The 24,797-nt window shown below is 39.7% G+C and overlaps 1 protein-coding gene across 1 annotated transcript in view; it reads right to left on the bottom strand.

Annotated features, from left to right (window-relative positions):
• The window catches only part of LOC148657667 (uncharacterized), a 152,893-nt gene that overhangs the window by 4,549 nt on the left and 123,547 nt on the right, over nucleotides 1-24,797 (bottom strand). Inside the window, exons 34-38 of the mRNA XM_088644218.1 lie at nucleotides 22,191-22,300; nucleotides 19,196-19,270; nucleotides 12,348-12,441; nucleotides 11,397-11,467; nucleotides 3,707-3,809 (exon numbers count right to left, since the gene is read on the bottom strand). Of these exons, the coding sequence (XP_088500344.1) occupies nucleotides 3,707-3,809; nucleotides 11,397-11,467; nucleotides 12,348-12,441; nucleotides 19,196-19,270; nucleotides 22,191-22,300 (453 nt within the window). The remainder of the gene's footprint in view (nucleotides 1-3,706; nucleotides 3,810-11,396; nucleotides 11,468-12,347; nucleotides 12,442-19,195; nucleotides 19,271-22,190; nucleotides 22,301-24,797) is intronic.

Raw genomic sequence — 24,797 nt, 5'->3', positions numbered from 1 at the left:
AAGTCCTACACCGTCATGTTGAAACTGAACCTTTCTGGTCTACGAGGGGACCTGATACAAACGTTAAAAATCCTCAAAGCCACTGACAAAATCAACAGAGATACATGAACCAGAGCATGCCAGTGGAAACTAGATGGAAGTGCAGTTATAAAGGAAAGCAGGAGGCTCTTCTTTACTGAAAGGGCTGTGGAAGTAATGGAACAAGCTGCTCAGCTCTGCGGTTGAAGCCGATATCCTGGCTTCTTTCAAGAGACAGCTGAATGAGATCCTCTGATCAATTAGCTACTAATTTCCAAAACAGGCCAGATGGGTCGAATGGTCACCTCTTGTTTCTAATCTTACTTATATTCTTACTGTATGTAAAAATTCAAAGATACCCCCTTCCTGCATAATTTAGCGGCACCTTACTTTTCTTTGAGGAATGTCAATGCCTGTATGGGAATGGTAAGTAAATTGGTGTCTATTGGGGATCTACTGAATAACAGCACCTAGACATGTCATTTTTTCCAGTATTTATACACTCCAGTAGTACCCCTGATCTTAACCCCTCACCAGTGTATCCCATGGACACAATGTACCCGCTACAACTTCATATTTCCCACCACCTGGACATTTTGTATTGTTTGACATTTGTAATGAAAAGGACCAATTTCCTCAACATGCTGTAATTGGCGAGGTGTTATTTTAAAGCTACTGTTCTATTGATTCTGGTTAAGTAGAGAACTATAACAAGAGAAAAGTCTTTGATGCTTAATTTTACTGAGGCCAATGTCCTCTATACGCGAACACCTACCCCTGCTCTCTAGTTCTGACTGGCCCAACTGATAAAATACAGCATTTTAATTCTCAGTACTTTGTGAAGAACGATGTAGTTACTGAACTGTGATTCAAAATATGATTAAATATTCCCTAGCACTTGATTTTAAAATGCTTCGGTGTCTCACCCCTAAGAGACATAGAATCACTTTCTTTTTAACAGTGCATCATTCACAGTGAGAAGTCTGGCACAAAACCAGAAGCATCACAAGCTTTTCACCACTGAAAACCATACACCGTCCACATCACCAACATGAGATGCAATGGAAAATCGAATGACCTGATGTGTAGGGTTTAAAATGTTTACGGTGCAAGAAGCTGAACAGACATGTTGGCAACAATGTTCTTTGTTCAGTGACTTGAAGTGGATTTTCACCAAGGCACTGGGATGACCACTCCACCTCTTCGGAAAAATGTTGCAGGATCTTAAATGATCTGAGGCAGCAAGAGTCTCATCTGACAGATGACCGTGTAAGATCAGCCTCTCAGTCAAGAGTCGCCTGGATATCAAATAGGAAGTGGGCGGGCTTTCACAGAAGAGGAAGAGGACCTGAAATCAGAGATCTGGTGCACTGGGTTGTGTGATCTGCTCGATCATTCGCTTCTTTCCAGTTTTTCCCCATTCAGCCCCCTAAGGAAACGTTAGTCCTGTAACTGGATGCTCCTACACCAGACTGCGCCCTGTCAGGGAGCCCGCGCACTGGCTGGCCATTTCTGGCCCAGACTGCGGAGTACCACCCACCGGCCCACCAAGAAGCAGAAGTACAGCAAAAGATAGAAAACGTGCAGTGAGAGTATCTCTAGAAATAGTGATTATTCAAAATTCAAAATGGATTAACTGGGACCAACACCACAAATTTCTGAATGTGTATACAGTACATATTTAGATATAATGGGTGTAATTAAAAGACGAGCTGAAAAGGGATTAAAAAAAAGCAAACTAATGGGTTGTCAATGTAACACAATATTGCACGCAGCCACACAACCTGCTCATTTTACTTAGACTTTGGAGAGCGGTTTGTTCACTTTCATCACCATGGATTTGAATTATGTGCGAAGCAACAATTTTCCAACTGGTCTAAACCACCGCAGGCTATGGGATTCTTAAGGAGAATCAGCAGCTCCTGCCCTCGAGGAGTGTGTATATTTCATAGAAACCACAGTCATCCCGCGGGTTAGACCTTACTAAGGCATACATGTACTGTACACATGCACTGGCACACAGGCATAGTCACATGCACTCACATATGTACAGTATAAACAGCCTTTATGTACTGAATGAGGAGAGATCAATGAACCCAGCTACAGTATATAGACGGGAGAGACCGTCAGTCGCTTAAAATGGTTCTTTCTGATGTACCTCGCTGCTACAATAAAAACGCTGGGAGGACAGTAGCGCGTGTGATTTAAAAGGCAGTGGACGGGACGGCAGGCAGAGATCCGGGGGGTGATGTCTTGTGTCCTGGCCATGCATGCTGTCAGCCATTGCCAGCCACGTGTCCTCCCTGCCAGCGCAGGCCATGTTGATCAAATGTTGTATTGATTTACAGATTAACACCCAAACAACCGTTAAGGACATCAGGGTGTTTATTACTCTCAAATATATATTTTTGTATTTAAATCCATCACATTTGTTCCAGAAATGGACGTCAAACAACACTGGAGTAGAATGGTTAGTGTAAAAATTAGAAACCTAAATTACATCTGACTTTATTCCAGACCAGCAATATATGCAGATTAAGCAAGGGCAATTTAGCTCAAACTGCCACGGTCATTTTCCTACCATTATACAGAGATGAAGTAAGACATTTCATTATTATTTAGACTGAAACGTCAGCACAGAAGTTGCTGAAATTACCTCTGAATTTTACTTGAGTTAGTGGAGTCATTATTTCAAACATTTTAGTCTGAATCAATATCTGTAATGATTCATTCTTTTGATTAAGAAGTGACTCCATCTGTAGGTGTCAGATAATTACCGAGATGACCTATAATGAGAATATTTCACAAGTCTCCGACTTCACTTTCCTATTCCCTCAACAGTATAATGACTTCCTCTTCGTGCTTTTTATAGTGGTCTTATGCACTTGGGGTTTGGTTCTGTGATCAGTCACTATCACTGCACAGTTCTATCATTTTCTGTAGACAAAGGCTTATTGTGACATGGAATGAAAATTGTTATATCAAAATTTAGGCCAGTCCAGAGATTCAGTGTAATTAATTCCTTTTGTGCAAGCCGTTACACAACTGCTGGTATACAAATTTCTGAAGCTCCGGATTTATTTTTAAATGAATATATTCAATGGTCAGGGCTTTCAAAACCAGGGAAAGACCACAGTGAATTTTACATAGTTCTTCATGATAATTTCTAGATGCCAGAGCCCCACAGAGTAGGTAAATTATATACTTTGGTAAGTTAGGTTTCAAGAAAAATGAGGCATTAATTATGATATTCTTCGGGCAAAATAGAACTTAGACAATGAGTGTGTCAGAGACCTCAGAATCAAATATCACTTTGAGCTAATGTGGCAGAGTCTGTTGGCGCATGTAGCAGCTCAGAGATTTGTTAACATTTACATTGCAAACTGCCAGCAGAAGTACAAGGGTCCCTATTGAACTGACGAATAGAGAAGAATGTGACCCATCAGATGCAGCACTTGGCTGGAAACTTCAAGTTTTCAGTACAAAGTATCTCTTCCAATTTCTGTCAAATATTAATATGCTAATGTCTCCAGAAAAAACTCATTGCTTTATTTTCTTTAACCCACAGCCTTAAGAAAAAAATATTTTTTTGCTTTTTTTAGCTGAAAGAAAATAAGAGCTTGAGTATCTGTGGCATGTGTAATAAGTTTAAAGGCCACAGCAGAGCTGGAAAATCGCTGGACATTACCTGTTGGTTAAGATGGCGAATGGACTCCATGTTTGCCTTTAGCCTGGCCTGCATGTCTTCAAGAGCGGATAATTTCTGGGTCATGACACTCTCCTTTTGTTCCCTTTAAACAAACAAAGACAGTTTTTTTCAAGACTAAATTGGGTGGTTCTACTATCTATGAACACCTTTTAGGACAAAGAATATCTGCCAGTTGTGACATTTGACTGTTGGTGTTGGACATACGGAGAGCAGAAGATATCAGAGCATACATTTGCTCCAAAACAGTAATACTCAACACCTTGTCTTTATAATTGCAAGTTTGTTTCAAAGCTTTGTGCTGATGGAAACTCCAAGCCTGCAGTTCAAGACGCTAGGTAGGTTAACCTCACTCAAACCTGGTGTGAGGGGAACCCCTGGGGCCACCGCTCCTCTGTTGGTACGCAGCTCAGTCCTGTCTTCCTTAGAGAGCTTGTGTCCCTGTGCCTGCTGATCCAAGAAGCTGCTGTTAAGCCCCATGCCATCGCTGTGGGGGGGGGTCCCCGCTGTGAGGCCAGCAGCTGTTCCAAAGCACACTGCTGCTTTCATACATCCCTTCGGATCCCTAGGAAGATTCCTTACCTTGTGAGTGTGCCTCACGGAGCTGATCCACTGCTGGGACAAAAGGTATGTCCTAAAGAAATGGGAGCATCCAGGATAGAGGCTTCAATTCCATTAGGTATAAGAGACGGTGACACATTGGCCTTGTCCAATGCAAACCCATTGTATTTGAGGTCATAGGCAGTAATTCATTCTGTGCAGGTCTGTGACCTGGGCACAAGGACTGCAGAATCCTAGACCAGATGGCTTGCAGCCATATCACTCTGCAACTCACAACTGTCAACACAGTGAAGCTCAGCAGGTGTGAGCCTGGCCAGTACCTGGATGGGAGACCTCCTGGGAAAAACGAAGGGTGCTGCTTGAAGAGGTGTTAGTGGGGCCAGCACGGGGCGCTCACCCTGCAGTCTGTGTGGGTCCTAATGCCCCAGTATAGTGACAGGGACACTATACTGTAAAAAGGTGCTGTCCTTCGGATAAGATGTAAAACTGAGGTCCTGACTCTCTATAGTCAAAAATCTTAGGGTGTTTTTTGAAAAGAGTAGGGGTGTTACCCCGGTGTCCTAGCCAAATTTCCCCATGGTCTTTACCAATAATGGCTTCCTAATAATCCCCATCTCTGAACAGGCTTTATCACTCTGCTCCCCACCAGTACACTCCCCACTGAGAGCTGGTGTGTGGGGAGCGTAGTGGTGCACTATGGCTGCCGGTGCATCATTCACCACTGGTGGTGGTGGAGGGGATCCCCATTACCTGTAAATCGCTTTGAGTGGAGTCTCCAGAAAAAGCACTATAGAAGTGTAAGCAATGATTATTAATTATTAGACAGATAAGCAACCAGCACTGTAGTGAAGCTGTGCCATGGGTAGCTTCTTAAGGCAGGATTTCATACTGTGACACTCCCAGGTTAAGAAGGACATGAAGGCGTGACTGGCACCAGAGGCTGGGGGGAACTGGTCAGGCCACATGGCACTTGTGTCACACAGGGCTAAAGGCGGGACCACCTGGCCGTGGGTGGCAGGCCCCAGGAGGATCTGACTCCCCACCAGAAAGCACATGGCCGACGCAGGAGGCCCCGTTGAACAGGAAGTGCTCTGTGTGTCAACAGGAAGTGCTCTGTGGGTGAACAAGTAGGGCTCTGGAGGCCAGGCACTGTCCTGAGACCCCACCTCTGAATTGGGGGGAAGACACGTGTGCTCCTCACACTCCCTTCTTCTGGAAGGGGCGGCAGCACCAGAAGACACAGACATCAGCTAAAGATCCAACTGCCAGCACCTGCAGCGGAGACTGAGAGCGACTCATTGGCAACACATCCAGTGCAGGTCCTCCTGTTCAGGATTGCCGTGCTTACTTTGCAGCTCTGGATTCAGGATTTACAAAGAGGCTCTAGGAGGATTTACAAGGCTGACTGATGTGACAATTTTGTTGGGTCCGTTCAGTGTCCCGGTTTTGCAGGACTGTCTGATGTTTGTCTTCTGTGCTACTGTTAATAAAAGCCTGGTGCTCACAAGGTGAGTTTTGGACAGTAAAACACATGGGTGTAAGACCTTATCTAGCATTGGACTTCTCATGTCTTCAAAAACAAGGATTCATCACATAAAAAAAAAAAAAAGTCCAGGGGAATACAAGTGCAGTGTGTAAAATCTTCTAATTTAGGATGTTTTGTAGGTGCTTTGGTATGATACATGTCTAAAAAGATAGAAATACCCGTTTAATGAATGAAAAAAGTAGTAAGTGATATCCTCATATCCTACAGAATTCCAACTAGGCTCTGTTTCTGTTCCAAATAAAACAACTTGTCCAGTTAGAACACACTTATTGCTCATTGTTACAAATGTGCACTTGTTTTTTATGTGCTACATTATCAGTCTTTACTTGGTATTAAACAACTTTTTTTTTTGTTAATTTTCATGCTAAGAGAAACTTGAGCTTTTGCTAAAGCACTGGACACAAAGATGTCAGTCAAGCTTGAAGAAATACATTCCTTATGAGCCCCTAATGAACTCCTTTTCCCGACACAAACTTTCTTCCCTATTAGCAATATGTTGTAACAAAGAGAGGCAAGACTGCATGTGCCCATTATGAAGATTTAAAAACAACAAAGAAAATTCGATGACAAGTAATTTTGTAATGCATTATGTCCCATTGTGTCTCATTATATTGTTTTATATCAATAAATATCAAAACTCCTGTCAGGAAAAAGATCTTTCCTAATCACGCAAGTGAACATTAACAATGCCACTAGTTCTATAAAGTTCAATAACGAGGCTCCATTGTTCTTATTGATATATTTAAGATACTCTACAGACAGCAGATAAAATTCAATTAGAGGAATTGATATACACATACAATACATTTATACATATTCCTCCTGTAGCAAAGAAAAGATTTAATCAGAATTTAACAGACGTTAAATGAAGTCCAAACTTCTGTCAACCAAACATCCAATATTTGCAAGGTTCTAGCCAGAGACTTTCTCAATAATATGAAGTTTCATCTAATAAAACATTAATTGTACAGATTCTGCTTTCAAACATGTCTTGCCCTGGAAAAGAATCAGCAAACACAAATCCTAATGGGAATTAAAGCTGTAACTTTTGCTCGATTTACTAAGATAGCAAAATACCTAAGGAGCCAAACTATTTTTTCTGGTTTCTTTTTCATGCCAAACCTTATTAAGCAAGTTTTGTGAACTAAGAAACCCCCAAAGTCTGTCATTTCCAATGTAATTTTAATTGAAAACATTTCATTTCACGGAGAGCAAGAAAATAACTTTGGGGAAAAAATGAAGAACAGAAGTAAATGGGGGAGTTTTTTTTCACTTTTATTAATTTGGAAACAAACCAATAAAAATGCAAAAAAGCACTAACCCATAAGAAAATGAGGGGGAGGTCACACAAAAAAGGGACAAGGGAGCTAATTAAACAAATTCTGGAGACAAAAGCAGCTTTCTCACTAATAAATGTAACCTAGTCGTACTTCCTGGAAATGGGGGTGTACACAGAAATAATTAACTACACGTGTATGTGCTAGTGCATGTTGGCACAATCTAAATTTCACTGCAGTCCAACAATTAGACCTAACTTTTATAGACTGTGCTTTATGGTTTCATCTTAAGCTGATTAATTAAAATGCACTGTACATCTGGTACACTTTGACTCTGATTCTTACCATCAAAAAAAGGAATTTAATTCTGTTTAAATTTTAGACACTTTTTACCCTCAGACCTACCTACAGCACTTTAATTTTGTTTAAGGTTGAGATATTAATAAACTCAAATAAATAACTGGGTTGCACAATAAAATATTGTGTACGTTATTTGTAACAGTGCTTTATTAAAGTCTAACCAAGGAGCGAAGTAGACGTGTTTTAAATAGAAATGTTATCACAATAATTAAGTTGCAAGTTCTTGGCTGAAATATGACTCCCAAGACTCCAGACTGAGAAACCCTCTGAACCACAAACAGGACCAATAGACCTCACTGGGAATCTGAAAAACAATTGTCAAATTGTCCAGGCTTTGAGAGCATGCACATGAGTCTTGAAACCACAGCATTTCAAGACTCATGACATTGAACCTACTTAAGTATTGTAAATCACCAGGCCTATATATTACAGAGTGTGCGTGAGTGGAAATGCCCAAGCCTACAACATCCGCAGGTTTTCAAGGTAACCATGCTGTCCTCTAGACTGTGCTGTCCTGGTCCTGCAGGCCCACACACCAGCGGGTTCGTGTTCCAGCCCACAGCTCTCGGTTACACAATCGAACCCTCAGCTGACTTCATAACACGATAAACATGACGATAAACTATCACAACCAATGGGAACAATAAAATCCCAAACTGGAGGGAAAACACAAAACTTATTTTGTGTACATATTCCAAACGAGCAACTCGTTAGTTCAATTAAGGCTTCAATTGGGTAATTAAGCTCAACTGGAATGAAAACCTGCAGATGTGTGAGGGCTGGGAACCCCTAAATTAGACCCACGCCAACTGCTCAATATAAACCACAAAGCAGTAGTGAGATCCAGCGACTTCACCAAACCAACCTGGAGGACAACAGAGCAACTGCACTTGCAGCTAGGATGGTTTCTGGTATGTTGCAAAGCAGAGAATCAGCAATTATTGATAAACCTCTGTCTTGGGAGATGGAGAACACAAACAAAATATGCTGCATGGAGGAGTAAAACCAGTCAAACAAACATCAGCAGCTGAAAGTCATTGCCAGAAACTTTCGAAAAAGGATGCCTGTGCTGCCTTCCTAAAATAGATGGTGACTCAAACTCAGTATAATTGCAATCACAGTCTGTCCATCACAGAAATAGTCTAAAAGGGAAAACATCTTCTCTGCTTTTGGTGTTGCGCTGGAACTCCAATCTGAAAACGTGCTGAAGAACAGAGGAACAAACCTGCTGAGATTAATCACTGTGGCAGAACGAAGTCTACCACAAGTCATAGTGTTCTTGTGATCTTCAAATATAACTATCCATCCATTTTCTAGCTGTTTTATGCTTTACTGAGTCAGGGGGCAGCTGGAGCTTAACACAGCAAGCAACGGGCACAAGGCAGGTCTCTGGACAAGACATATTTTAATATGCTACATTATTTTAATAATGCACACACAGCAACAAAAGAAAACACCTTTACCTATACTAAAGTTAAAAATCTAGAAGAGCCCATTACGGCTTTGCGGATGTCAATCATGGCTCAGACCTGCAGGCCCTGCGACAGCGCACGGGAGAAGAAGGAAGTGCAGCTAGACTCCACTGACCCGCCCCCCTTGGAGGCCCACCCCCTTTTGTCATGTGACATTCAACACATCCCCTGATAGGAGGATGACATCCCTGGTTGTAGTGTAGCTCAGGATCCCCTACCGACACTTTTTTTTGTTTAAAGGTCTGTTCCACAAAGTTCTAGAGCTGCTGCATTGTGCATATTTGCAACAAATTTAGGAAAATTGTAGAATTTTGGAACAAAAACAACAACCAAATAAAGTTCACTACATATCCAAAGAAATATGATGGAGACATAGGCTGGAGCTTCTGTATCAGGATTCATAGATTAATTTGTATCCACTTTAGCATTGTTCAATGTTCCTTTCTCATTCCTCATGTTAATCATTTGCACTGTGTCCTGAGTCTTCAGGGAAACATGTGCTTGGATTGAGAATTGGTTAACAGAAAACAGAGTAGAGATAACGGGTGAATGTTCAGATTGTCATGCTAATCACTGGTACTGTGCTTCACTGTATAAACTGCAGCTGTTCTGTGATAATGCTGGATGCGGTTATTTTGGCTTTACACAGTAAACCACTGCAGTACCACAACACAAACGCCCTCCCTATCTGTCGCCTGGGGAGGGGAGTATGATTGACAAACATCTCCAGAACTATCCATAAACAGAAAGCAGCTGACTAAAGAGAAACTCCATGTAATACATTTCTGAAATTTCTTCTTGGAAAGAATGTAAACATGCTCTGAAATCAAGCTACTTCCTATCAAAAATAATAATGACATAAAAAATGTTAGTGTACTGTATATGTAGATTAAAAACAAATACATGTAATGTAAAAAGACCACATATTTTATATTCCATTCTTTAATTTTCTTTTCTCAATACTTTTATTAAATCTACGCAGTGGTATAGATATGCTTTTCCCAATTATTAAAAAGACAAAAGTCATTCATCTTACTGTCTTCCTTTAAATACTATCATTAAAATGATTGACAACTTTAAACTTTATCTGTAGCCAATGGAAGACAAAACAAATTAACTCGCTGTGACAAAGAAACAGTATTTCATTAGGAACATATTAAAGCTCTGACAAGCACCGGAAAACCCACCAGGAAAATGGGCCGGTGAGGGTCAGGATTCACGGGCAGGTGGAAAGTGAGAGATGGAGATCATTTGCATTTGGTCTTTAGTGCTTTCTTCTTTGAACATAATATAAAAAAAATATCATAAATTAGAAATCACTCTTGATAGCCACTGGCTTAGCATATCAGTTTATAGTTTAATTATTTCACAAGTCAAATCCTCCATTATTAATTCATAATGAGGTAATGTCCTACTCACAATAGCTTTCTCTTTCATTTTTGCTGTTGAAAGCACTTTTTGCATTTTTTTTTTACCGTGGACATTCCCTCTACTAGAATTGTGTAAGTAGAATTCCCAACATTTTCTAGCAGAAAACACAAGCTTGTTGTGAGGAACAGGAATAAATACTTTGCTAGGAGATGGAGATTTAACCATGATGGTGGACTTTTAGGTCTCAGACACACACTGTCACGCTTATGGAGCATGGAGAGCTCAGTACAGGGCTCCACCAGGTGGCCAGTGCCCTCCTGGCCTTGGGCTTGGCCCCCAGTATAGGTAGTGGGAGAGTGGGCACAGAGAGCCAGCTGACAGGGGTTAGGTCTGTATTCAGTGCTGCTTGCAAGGCAGAGAAGAAAATTACACCTCCTCATTTTTGTGTAACATTTGCAAAGAAAAACACGGTTTATTTCCAGTGAATGACGCTAAACGTGACATATATGATACCACAAACAGCAGATTAAAAACAAAAACAAAAAAATAGAATAATAAAGCTCAATTTATTTTGCTGTCAGTAACTGACATACAAAGATGGGTGTCAGCCACCTGGTTGCTTCAATCAAACAAAATGCAACAACCTTCTCAGATCACAAGACCTCTGTATTACACACACTACTAGTGACTGTAATGTGCAGTGCAGTAACCAGGTAACCATCACATTGCAGTCACCGAAATTACTGAAAAGGCAGCTCTCCTAGATAATCTACCAACCCCTGTTCTTAGACATAGGCCAGGCCTTTCTATATTAAAATTAGCTTCAGTGGAAGAAATAATCAGTCTTTCTTTTGGTCTTTCAGTATAGTGTATCCATTTACCAAATTGCATCTGATGGAAAATGAACTGTTTGTGTTTATTAAACAATCAGGCATCCATATTTGTTTGAAAACATTGAAACAGAGTATTTTAAAGTATTGTGTGCATAGGTATATATTCTGCTCTTTTTTCTTTCATAGCAAAAAAATGAATCACGTTGTTATTCAACTAAGTTTGTTCATGCAAGAATAGTATTAAATACTCACTCGTCCACCTCCAAACGACCTCTGTGCTGATTAAGAAGTACTTGCTGATTAGCAGAGTGACTCTGGATCGTCTGACAGGGGAGAAAATAGAAGTTCATTAACTCTCAGTACATTAACTGTGATGGAGTACATTACAAACCTCATGAATCCTCTTGGCCAATCGAGTTCTGAGAAGAGCAGTCATTACACCATAATAGATGACCATGCAGAAAAGAAGTATGAATCTGTCTCTTTAAATCCAGTCTGATTTCCAGGATTTTTACTGTATGTTAAAGAAAAGTGTGATTAACTCTTCAAGTCCCACTTATGCTAGGTTTATTTATTTTAATTGGAATTAAAATTTTGTAACATGTCTTTCTTTGCTTTTTGTTAGGAGATTAAATTACTTTATACATTACAATACAGTGCCAATTTATTGCCAATTAATTGGTTGGCTCTAGTGCCAATATACACTTCTTTACCAAACTCTAAATAGTGAAAAAGCCAAACCTTTAGTTTCAGAAGTATCTGTATAATTTTCTTCATTTCATAAAGAAGTCAGAAATGAATGCCTTATTACTGATCCAGGTAAAATTGCAATAGTACTTGAATATCTAACCCTAACCCACTTCCTCAAAACAATTCTCATGTTGGCCCTCATATCCTTCAAAGTCTGCTTTTTGCTGCATTAAGTGGATCGAATCTCAGTAATCGTTTTTTGTAATACACTGACTTTAGTATGTATTTCTTCTTCAGGTGTTAGCGTACCTGAAAGAATCTTTTTTTTCCCAATCTGACATCATGCGTCATTGCTCATATACAAATTTGTCATTGAATGTCTCTGTCAAACTCTTAGTCTCTCACATAAATTCACCCTCACAATAAATCCCCAGTGCATGCATGTATTTAATTTCACAACTTGTGCGACACATTCACCTTTTTAAAATAATCTTTCAATTATTTAATATTTACCTTTACACGTTCAATTTCAATGTCCTTTTCTTCTAGGTCTGCTTTCAGTCTCTTAATTTCTCTTTCCATTGCATAATTTGAGTCTTGCAAATATCTGAAAAAGACATAGATCAAACAATGAGGCCCTATTTTGCAGTTTGTGGAATGTGATTTTTACTGAATTGTTACAAATATCCTCAAAAGCCTTTGGGAAATATTACTTATTGTTTTTGTGATGTCCAGTGTTAATGTTTTTTTTTTACAATTATAGCAATATTTCATTCTTAGAAATTTCAATAAAAAGTACTGCAGAAAATGTTGTAACACCAGTACTGTACTGTATCACTGTCTTTCATTTCTTCATCAAAACCTGGCACTTGAGCAAAAGGATAGCACAGAAGAGCATTAAATGAGTATAACATTTAAAAATATACATTTTTCCAAATGAGTTCGTAATGCATTTTAATGATTTATAATGCATTTTATTAAGTGTTGCAGAAAATAAATTAGGAAGTGCCTCATACTGCCACAGTTGCTTAAACACAGACAGTTAAAACACACCTGCCAAGATATCTGTGCAATCAAACTAAAGTTAACATCCATTTTGATGAATCGGGCTAGGAAGAAAATAAGTCTCCAATGGCACTTAATAAGGAGGTGACAATTTTTGCAGGTGCTTTAAATAAAGTTAATTAATACTACTGAAATCTTAAGATGGTAGACATCATTTTTAGTGACCAAATGAAACACTACCACTGTGAATACCTCTCCAGGCCAGATGAAGAAACCATTAGGTTAATGAATATGAGCCTCATATCTGCGTTTCTACTAATACTGGATGTTTGATGATTCCTTACCAGTTTAGCAAATAGCTAATTCAAAAATCCATGCAATATGATTTAAAAGAAATGTGAAAAAGCGAAAGAAATGTTAAAGCCATACCGTTATTTATCATATACTAGGAAATATTATTAAATATATCACATTTGCACAAGCTTAAGAACACAGTACCTCACCTATACTATAGTATGTTATACCATATCTAGATCTTAGTAGTCTTCCCAGCCTCTTTAGCACACTAATAAAATGAAATTACCATACGAGGAGAAAAAACACAATACACAAAACTCATGATGTCTGAACAAAACAGCCCTGATGTTAACTAAAAATGCAAAATGACCCTACTGTATGTGCAATGTAAATCAGTACTTTGTAATTTGTAAATAAGAGTAAAAATGAAGTGCTGGAATAATTTAGAGATGAATTATTGTACAGAATAATATTAGTATTCTCCCTGTATTCTCCTATGGTACAGAATTAGTATTCTGAAGAAACAGTGAACTGTCCCACAATAAAATTCTAATAAACACGTACTGTATGTGATAACATTAAAGATCTGGCATTACATTTGAAAACAACAATAATCTTAATTTAAGGACAGAACACACAGTAGCTTTCATGAGGTTATGTCATGAACTGTACTTCCTAATCACAAACAAAGTAAATAAAGCTTCACAGAATAAAATGGTATTTGTCTTTCAATATACTGCTGTATGGGTTAAACTTGTCTAAACCAATCTCTCGAAATCAATCATGAATCAAAAACACTATTGAAGACATCTTTTTCAAAGGAACCTACATTCAAATTCATTACAAGCACATACAAGATTTTAAGGGCACATTAGTTCTTCTAATGCCAATACACATGAGCTTTCTGCTGTGATAAGGCATACTTGTAGCAAATTACCAATTAGTTGCTAAATTCTTACAAATAACATTCCTGTCCATGATGCAAAGGTTTGATACAAGCACACAAAAACCTTTTTTTACAGCATTTGAAATGACAGCCCATCTGCAATGTGCACCATTAATGAAAACAGTGCACACGGTGGAACTCTGCTTGTTCTTCAAAAATTCTTGACTCCATGAACTCCTGACACTTTTAATAAAACATCAATACTGCCAAATGCATTTGTGTATTATCTGAATCAGAATCATCAAATCGAAAACAATGACAAGCTCAGCATGACTGCAGATCATTTCCTCATTTGGAAATGCGCAGGAAGCACAGGGACACATTGCCTGACAGAGATGCTCTGGAGACATCTTTGATCACTGTGTGTGATGCATGGAATATGTCACAGCTGTATAATAACACATATAAGCCATCAGGTGCACTTGTCATTTGCCCCTGTTGAATCAGAATGTTGAATTCCAGATTTCCTTACTGTTTGATTATAAAGTATTACTTCTCAGAATAAATATGACCTACTTAGTAGGCCCAGTTATTAGCATAGTGCCATTTTATTTAAAAAGGAAAATACAAGTCATTTTATAAACAACTCAAGCTAAAATGATCTGTCTTAACTTTCATGTGAACAATCAGAGTGTTTCATTTATAGTTAGAGCTGCTGAATGTTTAACACTGTTCTACAACCCTGCTATTGTACTAAAAGACAAGCTGGCTGCTTCACATTTTAGCTGCTGGTTTGAATTTTACCATAAATTGAAAGTGCTGTGTCACTTAAGGCCTTGGTTTTAACAAGCTCTGGTAACAAGTTCAAAAAGTATAAAGTCTGAAAACAAGACATGCAGGGAACTCAAATGTTGATTTCATTGTTAAACTAGTAACTATTTAGGCCTGAGTTTGCAGCAATTACTGTATATTCCTCCAGTTCTAAAAAGAACTCGTAGTTTCTTTCTCCTAACAAAAGGCTGGACAGTTGCAGGCCTATTCATACCACCAACTTATTACACTTTAAAGAATACAGACACGGGACAGTTTCTAAAATAATATACTTGAACATCTCTGCAGTCCAGTCTCTATTATCTTCGTGCACTTTTATGAAACTTCATTTCTGTAATTTAGGATGCTCTGTATTATTAATATTTTACTGAATTTATCAACTAACAAATTAAACCTGAGACTAATTTCTGAAAGGTGCATACTGTACACACGGACATCTCAATTTGTAGTGTTTGCATGAAGGAAAATGTACATTTGTGAATTCACATTTTAGAACTGCTGAGCACATTTATATGCACATTGGCCAATGTAAAGGGAGAGTAACCATTTGAAATAAAATCATGTTTTGTTTAAAGCTCCAACGGCATTTAAGCTTCTCACCCTTCCAGGACACCCGGAGCCTCTGTTAGAGACGTGCAGGTCTATGGATTTCGAACAGCGCTCCGGGAGTCCTGCACGCAGCCAGTTCCCTGAACGGGCAGGCCCACGTCTACAAAGGATCCGAGGGCGTCACGGCTGCCTGCTGGGCAGCCATGTTAAAACGCATGGTTAAACGATTCAGGATCCCGTCACAGGATGTCACAACCAACGCCAGGGGTGCAAGGAGGCGCTGCGGGAACAGGTCTGATGATTACGCTGCCGCTGCTCTGTTGAACAGCTGCATGATTACAGGCTGCAGTAAACCCTCCTGCGCCGGCCAGCCCACAGCTTCACGCCCGTGCGGCCCAGTCTTCGCCCAGGGCTACAGGTCCTGATCTCTGATGACCACTAAGCTCGCCCTTCCCCGACGAAGCCCTGCCGGTACAGCCGGGGCATTCTGCACAGCAGGTCCCTCACCCCGCTGGGCAGCAGTGCTAATTCCACCAAAGGCATTCTGCTTACATGAATCTTCCCATACACCACATGGCAAGAAGCACAAAGGGAGTGGGCTAATGTATCAATGCAGCTTAGAGGATATTCCCCCCCTGGTTATTTAAATGTTTTTGGGACATTCATCACACTGAAGCTTCAAGGGGTGGACCCACACCCTTCTAAAGGAAGCAGAATTAACCTGTTAACCAGGAAAAAGAAACCAGAATTAACCATATTACTGAGTGTACTAGGTACAGCTAGATTATGTCACAGACGCTTGTCTTGATTTTCACTTGACGAGAGAAGGTGATACAGTTGCACTGATGTCTTATACCATTTTTAAACAGCACAAATACCTTGGGGAATTCTGAATCCTGTAGCGTGAAATTCAACTTGTTAGTAAATAAGAACGGGAATAAAATGGCAAAGCAAAATCAGATATGTACTGTATAAATGGTCCTGCTGCAACTGACTGCAGCAAGCTGAGGAGCAGGAGGAATTAAGAAAACGCCCGCCTTTTATAAAGATCGTGCTTGTGCCTTATCAAATGGTGCTTGCATGAAAAAAGACAAGTGCAACTAATTTTCTTCAAAAGGTATATTTCTGGATTTTAATGTTGCTTCCTGCACTTGTAATTTGGGCTGTAATGTGGAATGTTACTCTTTAAAACTCTAACAGGGCAAACGTGATTGTCAGGCTGAGCACACATTCTCGTCTCTGGGGTCTAATTATCTTCTGGGTCTCTGCCAGAGTGATTTTTCCCTGCTCTAAACTGAAGGAAAAGTGGACAATTTCTTGTCTTAAATCAGCTCCAGATAAAGTGATCATGTTTTACATTACTGTGTGTGGGATTTCTTCATCATGCAAAGCGCTGTGAACGGCACCAAGGCACGCCAAGAGAGCTGCAGCGCGGAGACCGCGAGGAGCAGGGCAGAGGACTGGGGAGCAGCAAGAGCACCCCACTGCCTTCGCCCTCCTCCACAGCAGCACCCCTCATGTACAGGACCTCTCACCCCCGGGACAGTGGAAATGCAAGAAGATCTGGCTCCTCTCACTAATCAGTTCGGAACATGAAAATTTAACCTTCAAATCCGAAATTCCTCCCAAAGCACACAGAAAAACCACAGAGAGATAACTAAGACACAGTATGTTAACATGAAAGTTATATACAGTACAAAAAACATCTTTTGGCAACCTAAAATAAGCATCACTTTTCCACCATTGCAAAAATATGAATATGATCATGGATTTTTTTTTTTAGGAACACACTTATTTTCCAGGCATACCTTCTGAAGATTTTATGAGCATCTGAAAATACATTTCAGAAAACCTTGGCATCAGTTTTTACTTTTTTTTCCACATTACTCTTTTGCTTACAGGAACGTTTAATGACAATCATATATTACAGAAATCACACTCTTCCATGCAGCCATTTCACAAACTAGACCTTCCCGGACCCAGACGTATCTCCCCATGAGCAGTTCCTCCACAGAAGTGGTTCTGTATGTGCAGACTGGAGGGACAGAAGGCACTGTACTGTACATTGGAATACGCAAAGCAGGAATGGGAGTGTGTGCTACATTGCTGTTAAAAGCACAGTAAACGCACAAAAGCATATGCAGTAGATGGACATCATCATGCAATCAAAATAATTTTCCATTAGTGCCCAAGCAGACCTGTTAAGACAGATGTTGGAACTATAAAAAAAAAACTTTTTGAAACAAATTAGATTTTAACCAACTACTGTATATAAAAAAGTACAAATCGATGCCAGGCAAGCAAAATCAGCAAAGGATGTTAAAATGGAATAAAGATTTAAGAGGAGTCCTGAAATTTGCTATCTCGGTAAATCTCAGTTAAAGATATATTATGCTTAAAGTTAATAATAATAATTAATCTTTAATCAGAGTTGGGTTACTTTTGAAAGTAATCCTTTACACTTCCAACTTAGTTGAGTAAGGGATTACATTTTCAGTTAATACGGGAAATAATTTTAGGACATCAGCTACAGTAAGTGTGTTATTTTGGATACTAAAACATCTCTTAAAAGCAATTTCCTCTAAACTCTTATTAATTTACAAAAAAAAGTATTCCTTTACACAAGTGACTTGTAGCTGACTACTTTTCAAAAGTAATTTTCCCCAACACTAATCAGAAGTTAAAGGCCAGGGATAAATTAAGTTTGCTCAAGTTACCAACTGAAACAAAATCCTGAAACTGGTTCTGTCAGCTCAAATAGCTGTCTAAAAAAGTTGAGCTGAGAGCTCAAGCGTCCTTGTTATTAAATGTATCTCAGAACCTACCGCAAGAATCCTGTCACACTTTCTCTCAAACAACTGTGACTACTATGATGAGTGTGATAAAGCTCATTCTGCTCTAGATATGGATAACTGCTTATTAGCCATAGCCTGCAAATTTCTTTTCCCATTCATATTTAATTAATAATACTCTTTAATTATACTAATATACTAAAGGGACAACATTTAGACTTTCGAATTCATGTACTACATTCAATTTCCACCAAGAAATAAAGAGATACATTTAAGGTGCAATATTCATCTTTCATTCTAGAAAACGTTTGTCCAGATAAAAAATCAACTGTAACTGTAAGAAGAGGATGTAGCGCTGTATCTAACTTGAGGTACAGAAGGAAGAAGGAGGGATGGTTAAGAAAGTATTGGGCTTTTGAACTCCTTGATGATCTGAAAAGGCAGATGACTTTCCCTGTAACTGACCAGATTCAAGAGCAAAGCAGCAGAAAAGCAGGGTTACTATACCATGTGCTTACATGTAAACGTACCAGAAATTGTTCTCTTGTTTCTGATCTGGCCAAAAAAAGAGTCCAGGTCTACACAGAACAAGTCACGCTACTAACTGCAACTCTGTCCTATTAATAACAATAGTAAGGTAAGCAAATTCTCAGTACTTGAATTACATATAAAGACTGTTGTAGCTTCACACGTAGTCATTCAACACATTCATGCTGAGGGATTACACAAACCAAAAAGAAGAACAAACTGGAACCATAGTAATGTGTGATATTTATTTCAGAATATTAGACACAGCACTAGGACTTTTAAAAATATCTCATCAATCAGGCAAGAGAACTTCATTAGTAAAGCAGGCTGCAGACCGTGAACTTACCATGGGTATCAGAGCAGTTAAAGTTATGTTGAAAGTCCTTTAGAAAGTAAGTTATTTCAGGGCAGAACAGTAGCTTCAAAACCACACACACCAAGAAGCATTCATGTCCTAAAAGGTGTTTACTTACTCTTTTTCTGCACTGACTTTAGCTAGCAGCTTGTTCTGTTCTTTGATCGTTCCAGCCAATTTTTCACTAGCATTCCTGTTCGGAGCAAACAATGCAATAAGCATTAATAAGGAGAAAGATCTTTGTGAGATTCTATAACACTACTCAATACCAATCTGCTGTACAGTAATGCCAAGTGATGATTTAACCCAGGACTTAATTAAAACTAATCCAATACATTAAAAAAGTAACTGCAAATTAAACAAGTAACAAACTCTGGATTAACACTCAGCCTGTCCCCTTTAGAATGTATTTTCAGTTCTGGAGAATTTATGGCATTTGCCCCTTATTTAGTGCTCTTTCTCTCTGTCCTTACTTCCTTCAAAATGGGCCCAAAACAAATGAGGCCTATTCAGGACAGGTGCTGGCAGGGGCCACTAGAGCATTTTGATCTCTTCCCCTAAGAATCTCCTGCTGCTGTCTTGGCGATGCACTTTGGATCACAGTCACTGCGCTGAAAAATGAAGCTCTGCAGCCAGAACAGCTTACGACTCCTGGTCATCGTCTCTGTCAGTTCTATGTCTTGCCCCTTTGCTGCCTTAAAGCTTCCCTCACTCACGCAGAAGCTCACAGGCCCTGAACAGCCAGGACAGCCCCTCAACGTAATGCTGAGCCATCGGCAGGCAGGTGAGGCTTTGAAAGAAAGAACGTGCATTTTGCTTTTGTTTCACTTCACAGCGTGTATCAAGAGGGGTGAACACCAACAGTTCTTCCAGCACATACAAGTAGTATCACAAGTTATTGGTTTTCTAGTTAGGCCGTTACTTAGGCTGTTACTTGCCATGTTATTTGACTGTGGAACAACAGCAAACAGCGCTTCTGAAGAGGAGCAAATTAGTGTCACACAACTGTGTGAAGACCTTTGGTGAAGTACCGCCTGTAGAAGCTTGTACAGCAGCGCTGTTCTGTCCCAAATCACTCCCCCAAAATAACAGGGAAAGAAATATTTCCACAAGAGGGTTCTGCTGGAAATCGTATTTACAGCAGCTAAAAACAATCTTGCACAAAATAACAGAATGCAGCTAAAAAAGAAAACCGCAGAAGATGAACCTGCTCATTTAACTGTTCCACACAGTTGAATACCAATCTCCTAAAATAGTTAGAAGGTTTGAAAACTTACATCTCTGACAATGAATATTGTCTTAGAATCGGAAATGCATGTTTATCTTTCAAACAATAGAGAAACAGAAGTAATCTAGTTTTAAAAAGCAGCTGTTGTGATGTCTGCTGCTATTTAAATCCACGGACTGAATCACAATATGGTCTAACATAAATATTTTTTAAATACTGGTGCTGATGTAATATAAAAACAGTAATTAAAAGAACATATTTTTACTATCTGTTTATCAAAGTTCTTGCAATGGTATAGCTGGAAAGAAAAATTGGAAAATCATTCAAAAACACTGGAGGATGAAAATGATTTTCAGAAATAAGCGGCTGTACTACAGTGATCAAGCACAAACAAAAGAAACTTAGGAAGTGCAGCACAAAGAAAAACAAAGCACTAATCAATAAATCGAAGTCATTATAATTTCTGTAGAGAGATCCATTGCCAAACATTCGGAATGAAAAACATACACCTATCTGACTGGCTAAGTGTTTGTAGTTCAGCTGTAGCTGCTGACAAACTGGCCGAAAGTCAAAAATAAGACTGTAATTTATTAAGCTAAACATTCCCAAAGCAGCTTACTCAAAAAACTAAGTACAGGGCACTGAAATGTGAGCTATCTGTTGTACGCGTCAGTGGCAAACAGGTGCAAAAATATATTTCAAGCATTTAACTTTTGGCTAATGGGGTCACTGACCTACCAGGTCCTCAAGTCCATTTGTAATGGAACCAGTTTGTGTCGAAAGGACCAGTTTAAATTAAATTTGTAGATCAACACCAATAGAAATGCCATTTAGAAGCACATGGGCACGCAGCAACAATGATTAAATGTTTGCTAGATGCTATCAAACTGTAACTATGCTTTTATTTGTTTTCAACTTTATTTTAAAAATGAAGAAGCCCTGGTGAGGATCCTCCATTTCTCTTCTGAGTGGCTGACCCACTGCCATGCTCTCGGTGAACAGAGGACAGCTTCAGGAGGCTGTTTCTCACCGCAATACCCCAGACGGGATGGGCAATGGAATTCGGTGAGGGGGACAGACCCACAATTTAAGCTTTAATTTAATGACAACATACTAGACCCAACGAGCATGATCTGTTAGAGGTACGGTACGCTTGAAAGAAAGAGGCAGAGCACATTTACTCATAACCACCCCCCAGGCCTGTGCCTTACTGAAGACTGCAGATTGGATTATTTGTTAAGGATAAACAGAACCCCCAGCTGAAATTTTTGGAAGGAAACTGGAATGTGATCTGGAAATGTACACATATGGAAAAAAGAAAGCAGTCCAATAAGAATCCCTTGCTGAATTAGCTCAGTCATGCAGTGCACAGAGTTTGCACTGCATGCTCCCTTAAACGTGCCTTTATGGCTTATTCATTTTTTTAATGAACCAAAATTAATCTTATACTTCTATTATACAGTGTATTCCAATTAGACCACAGGCCATGGGTGGTCTCTGACTTCTGCACAGCGCTCTATCAAACAACACAGGGAAACTCGCTTCTTAAAAGTTACCCCAGACATTTTAATGAGACCAACTAGGCCTTGCGAGTTTAGAACTGATTCAAGCCCAAGGTAACTTGAAAAAGGGGCTGTTTTAAGAAGCAAATTTACCTTGGCTCCTTGTCTGCATTCAAGTTGGTAAAAAAAAAAGCAACATGTGAATAGGAATGGCTTTTCCATTAGGACAAAAGCAGTAAAGGTGCATTTGGGGATGAGATTTTACTGTATTAAGACACTTAAGACGTTAGCTGCATAGCAAGAAGCTGCGAAGCAGGGGAGCGTTACAGGGAGGTGAGGGGGAGGCTACAAACATGAGTGGGGGAAGACAAAGTTTTACCTACTTTTGATCTTTGATCCACCGATCCACATTTGCCAGCACTAACTCACTCTCCCGGCGGAGGCGGCCGTTGTCCATCCTCGCTGCTTGCACAGCCTGGTGCACAGCTTCCAGCTGGGGGAGAGCACAGATCAAAGGCCAAGATGAACTCCTCAGAACACACTCTATCTAGCATACTAATAATAACCTTTACAACTTGTAAAGAATCAAGTCATTTTTCTCCACTCCTTCAAATAATCAGGGTTTCCTTGAACATGCTATTAATTGATTCAATATGCTGGAAGGAATGCCTGAAGCTTTCCCATGTCTTAGATTTACTAGTTTATTATGCTAACCATACACGGGTCTCCCACCGGTGCTGGGTATAATTCCAATCAGGTGTATTCAATTAAGTATCTCTTGATCCCACCTTTGTTCTTCTGACATGAAAATACAACAGGTTTTACAACGTTTGCGTACTGATTTTAGCTTGAAGCTTTAAAAAAATATATTAGGGAATGAAGGCATGAACTTATGTTTTTTTTTTAAAGAAAGCAAGCTGTCGTACAGTGGGAAAAAGACGCCACAAAGTCAGCTACAGAACCTTAAGATGAGGCTTTTGAAAAAACATTTTCTGAAAGCATTACAATGATCTGAGCAATCAGGCAAACATCAGAATTCACAGTTTATTTTTAAATGGTTTAAAAGGCATATATCCACTTTCACACAGAATTTAAAAACAGTAGTATTTATAACTAATTGTGGGAATGACTATTGAATTCCATACCATGTTATTAAAAAAGAGTTTATTTCTCTTTCACATCCATGGCATGGCTTCAAAGCATCGAAATAATTTCACATTTTATACTAGCGGCCACTTTCCAAAGGGGGGGCAGCACTGTTGGTGGGTATACCTTCGCATTCTCAGAGCGACCCTTATCATGTGCCGTCAGAACCAAAAGTTCCTGCAGCGCAATTTAAAGACACGCGAGCCGTACGCCCCTTTCACCAACACCAGCACCATCTCCCGCAACACACACCCGACCAACACCCAGCGCTGGAGGGAGAAGCATTGAGCAGATGTAACGTAAAGGGATTGGCTACGATTCTAAGAACCGAGCTAGAGGATCACCCATAAGGAATAACATCCCAGGCAATAGCCAGGATGGATTTCGACAAGGCAGGAGAGCTCGCAACGGCAGGAACGGACACACAGAGCAAGCGATACGGGCAGGAAGCTTTGCAGGGGGCGGGCGAGAGCCGGTAGGGTGCCGGGTTTGTCCCGGGCACGTTCCTGCCACACGGGCAGCACGACCGCAGCCCGCAGGCACCGCTCATGCCTCCGCCTTTGACTGGAACCTGGGAAGACACCGTCAGGCCAGCGAATGGTTCATGGTCCCCTGTGAGCTGCACTGTGATAACAACACCACAATCTGGAGGGTCTATAAAAGCCTAAGAGCACTTATTTAACGTGCTTGTGAAGATGGAGGCGCGCGGCCCGTGACCTCAGGACCCAGCAGCAGCAACCTGGGCCACACTAAATAAAGAAACAATACCTTCCTTCGACTCGCACCCAGACCGTCTCATTAAAACCCAAGTACAAGTGCATCCCCGCGCCCCCTGCTCCCTCTTCAGAGAGCCATCTGTAATGCATATTAACACAGATAAAAGGGTATGCAAATGCACCAGAAGTGATTTCCAGTTTCCATAGATCTTTCAATTTTTTGTGCTTTTAGCAAGTAAAAGTTATTTTTACACACGCCGGGATCTCCATGAAATGAATATACACGTGCCCCATATATGTATATTACACACATGCATGAAATATATTGAGATATATATTTCATCACCTACCACTCACGATGACTCGATATAATGACATGTGAGGTACCATAATTCAGCCAGATATTAATGCAGATTCGATAAATTAACATATCACTCTCCACATTAGGAGATTTAACTATCTGAAGTATTGTATGCAACAGAAATGAAACACAGTCTTTACGAGGGGGACACAACTGGGAAATGTGCCTCACATCTGACAGGTTAAAGACTCCGCAATCTTTGTGAGTTATGCACATGTAAATTATATCTAGATATGCATGGCCATTCTAGGCACATACAATTTACAATTTGTCTTGTTACAAAACCTCCAGGTCTCAGACCTCTAAACTTGACATTGTATTGCTTATATAATGTAGTCTTACTATTTTTAAATAAATTAAGAATATACCATCATGAACATGAATACTCATGACCAACGAAGCTTAAAATCAGTTTCATAACACTAAATGTTCCAGTTAAAAATTTTAAATGATTTTTCTCACAGTTCATTTAAGACTCAAATGTATTGATTGCAAATCATTGAAACGAATGCTTTTTACAAATTATTACTGATATCCAGTTTTACTGAAATAAACTAGAAAGTTTCCTTAATATGAGTAATTTTCTAACATCCAACTTAGTTTTCATGTGAGTAAGAGGAATGCAAGCTTATTTTTCTCTCATCCAGGTACCTGGTGCTATTATAGTTACATGGCTGGGTATCGATTCAGTTCAGGCTGTCAAAACAATCTAAAAAACCTTTGTAGCTCAGTACAAATGAATGCAGCTATTTCTCTCACTCTCTGTA

Source organism: Lepisosteus platostomus, chromosome 8, assembly GCF_059453375.1.
Source record: "Lepisosteus platostomus isolate fLepPlt1 chromosome 8, fLepPlt1.hap1, whole genome shotgun sequence".
NCBI lineage: Eukaryota > Metazoa > Chordata > Actinopteri > Semionotiformes > Lepisosteidae > Lepisosteus > Lepisosteus platostomus.
This window is presented reverse-complemented; position numbering and strand designations above follow the sequence as displayed.